Genomic DNA, 8,092 nt, shown 5'->3' with positions numbered 1-8,092 from the left:
CCCCCCCCCCAAACGGTGCACAACCCCTTGGGACGCTCATGGCCCATGGCAAGTAGAGCCTCCCAGCAGCTCCAGCCAAGTCCTGAAAGCTGCACATGGCAGCAGGAACCAGAGCTAGGTCATCAGCTTCATTTTGCAGGGCTCTCCACAGCTCACCTGTAGCTCCCAGGACTCGGTTGGAGCCACATGTGATGGAGCCAGTGGCCTGGTCCCGCTTCCTTCTCCCACATGCAGCTACTAGGACTAGGCTGGGACAGCAAGGAGTGGGGTCGAGTCAGTTAGGTTTCATCACATGGGACTCCCCATCACCAGGAGCTGCACATGGCAGCAGGGACCAGAGCCAGGCTGCCAGCTCCATCACATGGGCTCCCCCTGGTGGAGGAGCATGGTCTGGCTGAGTCCCAGGAGCTGCACGTGAGCCATGGGGTCTCATGCTTCCACCAACCCAGGCTCCCACACACCCAGCACGTCCCCCCCCCTTGCATCTGTTTCCCTACCTGCTGCCTGGAGCATTGTAGCAGGGACAAGAGGAGGAGCCACTGAAGGCCAGGGGAGCCAAGCAGTTCCCTGGGTGACTGCAGCAGCCCTACCCAGAAGCTATACACTCGGGCCAGGGCCGGGGCCCTCCCACAGGCAAGGGTAGGAGCACAGCACACTGCCCCAGCAGGAGTGGGCAGGGCTTGGCTCCATGTGAACCGCAGCAGGGACAGCAGTGGGCCAGGCTAGATATAATTTATTGGTGGGTGCCTACCCTAGTAGGCTGTATTTGGCCCACCCCTGGTTTAGAGTCATGCTACACAAGGGATAATACTGTCTTAAAATAGATTATATACTTTTTTTTAATCATCCTCAATATATTTTTCACTTGAATTAGATCTTTAATTTTCAAAATTCATTTATAATTTCAGAGCTGGTGGCCAAAGGCTTTTGCTGAGAATGACTTTAGGAACAGAAATCACTACCCAAAGCAAGGTCTCTTCATATGTAACAGCAGACCGAAACCTTTTGAAATGGGATCTGTCACCAGAACAAATTAGAACAAGGGCAGAAGAACTGATCAGGAAAACAAAGCAAGTGTATGACCATGTTGCAATGCTTGATATGGAAAAAGTAACATATGGAAACACAATCCAGGCTTTGGCAGATATAGAAGTGGAATATGCAGGTACGTATGAGAGATCTAATTCCTTCCTTTGAGTTTTTTGTTTATTACCAGAGAGTTTTAGAAATCATGGAAAAAGAGCAGTCCCCAGCTGTCAACTTGATCTATGGCTGCTTGGCTACAGAAAGTAGAAATCTCAGAAAGGAAATCCATCTGTGCTAATTTCTCTGGATCTGTTCATGGCAGTAAACCCTATTAGTTAGGAAATCCTGCTGTCCTGCTTTACAGACATAACAAGAGTGACCAGGTTTGTTCTGATTTCAGTTTAAGTAATTTCCCACGCTGCATCCAGAAAGGCATGATGGGCATCATCAGTTCTTCCACAATCAAAGTCCTTGTGTGTCAAGTCTCACAAGCATCTACCCTCTTTGCCATCTTTTTAAATAACAAATGGAGTCACTAGGGGGCACTGTGCAACAACGTGAACTAAAATGTGTGTAGTACATACATGTAGGGACCTACCTAATGTACGGTTTTGTGAATTTTGTGAGAACTGCAAAATATGGGATTGCCCTCCAAATCAACAACAAAAAAATAAAATGCTGGGTCTCTTGAGCTAGTGGTCTTTGCTGCTAGGAGGGAAAGATGCCAGCTGACAAGGCAGCATGAAGGGCAGCAGACCAGATGGTGGCCGCCCCCTCTTCTCCCCCCTCCCCCGCATCCTTGGGACCTCTCTGCCAATTGGTGCTGAGGGGCAGGGCCACCAGAAAATGACCACAGAATGAGAACTTTACACTGCATTCAACCCACCAAAATTGATACCACCCCCCCACCCCCCGCAATTTAGGTAGACTCCTACACATAAGACATCCCACTTTTTAACTGCTTTTGGATGCAAATTTTTTGCTCTGTTCAGCCATTCAGGGGTATGACTGAGTCCAGCAAGTGAACTCAAAATAGGGAAAAAAGCCTGAGATGATAACAGCAGGCAGAAGGAATCAGTGGAAGATGTGAGGAATACTTGTAATGTTTTAATGAAAAATATGTATGATTCTGTATTATGACCTATTAAAACGTGAAAGAATTAATATCTTCTCTGGGTCAGGAGAATAAAAGAGGAATGTTAGTAACTCAGGCATAACCGTTTTGGGCTCTATGTGAACCATCAAAATCTGTCAATATATGAATGCAGTTGGCTCAGAGACGCAAGGGAAGATCAACAACCAGCCATTAGCTTTTAACGATTTGTAGCTAAGGGAGATAGAGATGTGAAACAGCATCAGAACTATGTTTTTTAAAAGATGACTTGTTCTGTGAAAAGGCTTCCCTGTGTCATTGCAAACATCCATTGTTGCATATATCTCAAAGGGGAGATTTCTCTAATAGGAATTCTGTATCTTTTGAAATCACTGAAGAGCCCTTGGGAGAAACAGGGGTGCTCAAACCAGTAGCCCAGTCCTGGAATAAAATAGATGAGCTCGCTCCTTGAAAGAAGTAGAAGCATAGGGCCTAGCACTTCCTGACTGTATAGTGGTCTGAGGCAAACGTATCCTGTAGCTGTCCTTATTGGAGACAAATGGTAGAAAATGATAAGTTCAGCAAAGTTCTTAGGGTAGGCCCTACATTCATTTTTTGTAATTAATATGGTAACATGGCAGTACAAATTTAGTTTTTCATGTCCATGTAAAATTGTATTATTTGGCTTATGCTATCTAGTAGACCTCAGTGATGACAAGTCAATTTAGGTCTTATTTCTTGCTAAATTAGTAGCAAAATGACTTGTTCACACCTGGCTATTTTTTAATATTTTAATTGGAAATTGACATGATGTCAAGATTCAAATAGTGGTGTTTCCAGTATCCAGGAAGAATTTATACCATCATTCATGCTGTTAAGCATGTTAGACTTGTACATGCTTCCTCTTTTTAAAAATTCCACTACTTATAATACTAACATGCATACATGTCAATATTATCTTTTACTAATTTGAAAATGACTGTACTGCTGTTAAACTGGGATCATTTCCCAGGTCACTTAGTTTTTGATAATGAACAACCCCTGTGAAATATTTGTTTGCTTTAATGATATATAATTACATTCCTTCATTAAGTCACCGCTTACATTATCAGTAATCATTTAATTAGGTGGCAGTCCTGATCACTGATTTCTTCAGGAATTTGTTTACATAAGTTTGTTTCTGAAAGGTTTTATAAAAATTAAAAAGAAGAAAATTACTGAAGTAATTCATCCGTTACTAGGAAATTTCCATATCCTGAGAGAGGTTCATGTGGGTGTACTGCTTTGTAAATAACTATTGCAATTGATTTTGTTTCTTTTTTTATTTAAACAGTGGAAAGAAGCATGTTGGATTTTCCACAGCATGTCTCATCCAACAAGGAAGTACGCTTAGCAAGCACAGAAGCTGACAAAAAGCTTTCTCATTTTGATGTGGAGATGAGCATGAGAGAAGATGTGTTTCGGAAGATTGTTTATTTACAGGTAAAAGATAATGAAAATAACTAGAAATAACTCTCAAGGGAGTTGCTAGTTCACCTATGTTTACACTAAGATTGCTTTATCAGCATAGGAAGTAGGGATGTGAAAAGTTAAACAGTTAATTGTGTAACCCATAAGCCCAATAATTACCGGTTAGGTTCTCAGTTGTCATTTAGTGCAGGACAGGGCACAGTCTGGCAAGAAAGGGAGGGGAGGGAAATCGTGCCGTGCCCCAGGAAGGTGGCAGGGCAGGCAGGAGGGAGGGGCAAAGAGAAGGGGAGGGGAGACTAGTAGCCCTCTTACCTGTGGTTAAAGAGGCAAACAGTGGGCAGTCAAATGACTCATTGGTTAAGCAATTAGGTGCTCTTCATAGGTGCTCCCTCCCTCCTACCCCGCAGCTTCAGGTGAGCTGTGTTATCTGGCCGGGGCTTGCCACCATCTCCTCTTCCTCACCAACCTCCCATAGAAGGGCCTGGGGACCAGCTCAAGCAGCAGCCTTATCTGAGCTGCTGCATTATCAGTTAACTGTTTAACCAATATAATTAGAGTAAGTTAAACAGATATTTTTTTAACCTATATTTATATGCCTAATAGGAATACTAATATAGTTTGCCAACAAAATGCTCTTAATACGGGTGAAGCTCTATTAACAAACCTTTACTTTCTACCTATATAGTAAACCACTGTGCAAGAATAAAAAAATCATTCATATAAGTACAATTTTGCTGGTAAAAACATGGTCTTCACTCACTACAAAGTTTTGCTGGAATAATGATGTCAGGTAGAGGGATGGCCAGATCATACCACGTAAACAACCGAGCTCTTCCAGCAGTCTTGCCACTGTCTTCCCCCATCTGGATGCAGCTAGGCTGACAAGTAGGTTTTCCCAACTCAGCTTTGGTCATTTGGGGAGGTGTTACAGCATAGCCAACAGAAAAAACCCTTCTGCTAGCATATAGCATACATCCACTAGGGGGCTCTGCTGCCATGCTTTTGACTGCAAATAGGTTGTTCGTTGCAGCCTTGTACTATAGACAAAACCCTAAGTCCATATCAGGAGTTTTTGTCAACAGAAACTTTGGTCAGAGATAACATCGTCTGTCAGTTAAACTACAGAAATCTGTAGCATAGCCACTGCCTTAATCTCTAATTACTGCTAAATTCAGTACAGTAAAAGCTCTTTTATCCGGCATCCATAGGGAATAGGGGTGCCAGTTAATGAAATATGTTGGTTATTTGAGAGCTTATTTCCAGCGGGTTGGAGGCGTCTTTGCCAGTACACCAGGGCTTTCACCCCCAGTGTGCCGGGGGACAGGGAGGGGGGCCCCATGCAGGCTGCTTTGCCCCTTGCTTTCCTCAAGGAAGAAGTGGGACTCAGCGAAACCGGAAGTGCCATGGTGGGACTTCCGGTTTTGGTTTTGCTGTATCGATCCACTGCCGTAAACAACAGATGCCATCTATGATAGATGCCGGTTAATGGAGCATTCCAGGTGGTAAAGTGTCGGATAACAGCTTTTACTGTACCATGTCAGTACAGCTGTCCTGAAAGTGCTAGTTGAAGGACATCATTTACTTTCTTTGGTTGTAAGCAAAAGCTTAGGTATTTGAAACAAAAAATATTTACAGTGTAGCAAGTATCTCTCCATTTTTCAGAGTCTTCAGGAGGATAGTTTAAAAATATTTAAGGATATAATTTAGTGTGAATAATTATAGCAGGTTCATTTGTCCCTGCTACAAATGTAAATCTTCTATTTATTAAATTGTTATACTTAGCTGCTGTTCCATACATACTGTTGGTAACGCATTAGAATATCTCTCCGCTGGAGTCACTTCTTGTCTGTACGTGGCAGTGCTAGTATCCTTACTTTTTGCCACCTTTATTGGAAACCAGGATAACATTTGAAACAAGATCTTGAAGAAACGAGATTTGACCAAAGTATTTTATAATTCTATCATCTATTGTCGTGTTTGCTTTCTTTTCATTTGCTGTTTTCTCATTGTTTATATGTGAACAGTCTGATATTTTATAGCCCCAGTTCAGAACCTTTTATTCAGTCTTGTGTGGTAGAAAACAGCGTCTCATTATATTTCACTTCTCTACTTGCTACCATGAAATAAACAAGCTTAATCTGTATTTATTATTTAATATGATTTTGGTCCTTGCATTTTGTGTGTGTGTGCATTTGGTGCTCAATCTTTTAGACTCAAAGGTTTTTAGCAGTAGCTTTTGAAAACTTTTTTTCTACATTATGTTACTTTTTTGTTAAGTTTCTAAAGCTAATTCTTGAGAATTTTTATTTAGTTAACTACATTTTTTAGGTGTCTCCTAAACACACAATTCCTAGTGATGTGACCTGACCAGGATTTCTTAGATCTGAACACCCCATAAATCGCAAAAGCACAGAGAAAATAATATTTTTCCTGGAGTACAAAAGACTGTGAAACTTACTTCTGCCAAGATCGGGCTGATCCTGGGTATTGCCACTTTCAAATGTCAGGGATCCGGGTTTTCTGTTTTTCATGAGGAAATGGAGAAAACCACAGATTTTCCATTTTACCAAAGGAAGATATAGATTTGACGATGCATCCCCTGTGTATGAGGCAGCAGAGGGGGTAGCGGCGCAGAGTTGCACCCCTCAAAGCTGCCATGCGTGCAGGAGGCATATCGCCAGGGCAGCGTAGAGCTTGCAGCAGGAAGGAGATCCTTGCATGGTCCCCTGTGTCCTGCAGCCCCAAGTCGCACCCGCCAGGTTGTAGAGGCCCTGGGGGAGGGCAGCGGGGTGGGAGCCCAAGCCCACATTATACAGCCTGCCTCAACCCCCTCCCCGTACACATCTCAGGGGTATGCCTGCCCCCCGCTCCCCCGGGGAATCTGGGGTGGGAGTGAGGGGCACCAGCAGGGCTAGGGGGCTGTTGGGGGGTGAGTGAGGGGCCTTTCATTTTAATCATGGATTTTAGGAGGAGAATTTGCCAGGTTTTTTGTCAGGGAAAACCAGGATCCCTGAAAATGATGATATAGAACTTCTCCGTTCATGCGGATTTGTTTGTTTCACTGTCCCGAGCCTCTGTTTTTGAGTAAGAGCTTCTAACAGAAGAGGAGAGACTGGATTTTTAAAAGCTTCATTGAAAGCATTGTAACAAGCCACCACATTTATTTCAATAAAATACTTCTATCAAAAAAGGTTTTGTATGGAATTATCTATTATGAAATGTGGATGCAGTTTTTTAAACTTAATGAACTTGCTTAGAGCTAAGTTAACAGTGGTGAAACCAGGACTCCTCAGTCTCTCCTATTATTACAGCAGCAGCATCCCACCAAATGTCACCAGTTAAATCATTATGTTAAGTATGTTCTATATTTCTCTGCCCCTAGGTAAAGTTTTGCTCCATTAACCCAGAACTAAGCTTGTTTAAAGTTATATAAGGTACTTGTGCTTCTTCCTAAATTAATTTTATTTTCAGAAAACCTTGCTGAAGGAGGATGTGTCAAGCATTCTTATATCAAATTAAACCAAAAAGGTGTTCTCCTGAATGCTAGGAGCAAAAAATCCCTCCAGGTTTAAGTTGTAGATTTTATTCTAGATTCCATCTCTTAGAAAACTTTATTCCAAATTCCAGAACCTGGGCATGGTAGATGGATCATGATTACTGATGTGTATAGTGAAGCTCTGATGTTGAGTCTAGTCATTTCTAACAACTGTACACACCAGCTAGCAGGGACATGCTTAAGAATGTTACCAATCTTCCCCACCCACGCACCATTATGAAACTCAGCATGATGTAAGCAGCTATGAGTACTCTTCATTCCTGGTGTTCCAAATAGGCTCCATTTCTTAGTATTTCTTAAAGACCCATTCATGCAATATATAAAACAATACCATTTTCAGAAATGTATCCAAAATTAGAACCTCCATCACCAAATTTATGTATAAAAATGTGGAATAAGATGGAAAATAACTAACATTTATGGGAGTTCAAAATTTACCCCAAAAGATATGTAGTCCCTCTTTCTGTTACGATTTGCACCATTGAAACTGTGGCTGTCCTTAATATTAAGCTTTCACATAAGCATCTTCAGGATAGGGGCTTTGGGAATATTCAAACGAGCTATAATGACATTGTCCCAGGGGAGCGGGGGCACTGGGAGACCCCCGCGGCGGCCAAGGGGTCTGCTTACCTCCTGCAGGGCTGGAGGAGCCGAGGAAACCTCATGCGCCGGCAGCGCCGGCGCGGGTCATCAGCCGGGCGTTTATCCAGCTGTGGCGGAACGGCGGGGGTGGGGCACGCCGGACGGGAGAAACAAATGGCGGCCACGCCGAGGTAGCAGGGCGGCTGAAGGGAGAGAGACGGGGCGCGGAGCCCCAACGAGCAGGGGATCAGCCGCCGCCCGCGGAGTACGGGACGACAAAGAGTGGAGGCAGAGCAGGCTGCGAGCAGCGCGGCAGAGTAGGCTGCGAGCAGCGAGGCGGAGCACCCGCGGGGTGCGGGGAGGCA

The 8,092-nt window shown here is 43.5% G+C and overlaps 1 protein-coding gene across 1 annotated transcript in view; it reads left to right on the top strand.

The window, feature by feature from the left end:
- Nucleotides 1-8,092, top strand: part of NLN (neurolysin) — a 69,950-nt gene that overhangs the window by 3,438 nt on the left and 58,420 nt on the right. The window contains exons 2-3 of the mRNA XM_006034713.3: nucleotides 909-1,165; nucleotides 3,453-3,601. Of these exons, the coding sequence (XP_006034775.1) occupies nucleotides 937-1,165; nucleotides 3,453-3,601 (378 nt within the window). The 5' untranslated portion in view covers nucleotides 909-936. The remainder of the gene's footprint in view (nucleotides 1-908; nucleotides 1,166-3,452; nucleotides 3,602-8,092) is intronic.

Source organism: Alligator sinensis, unplaced genomic scaffold (genome assembly GCF_000455745.1).
Source record: "Alligator sinensis unplaced genomic scaffold, ASM45574v1 scaffold346_1, whole genome shotgun sequence".
In the NCBI taxonomy this organism is placed as follows: domain Eukaryota; kingdom Metazoa; phylum Chordata; order Crocodylia; family Alligatoridae; genus Alligator; species Alligator sinensis.
The sequence above is the reverse complement of the archived record's forward strand: the minus strand, read 5'-3'. Positions and strand labels throughout refer to the sequence as shown.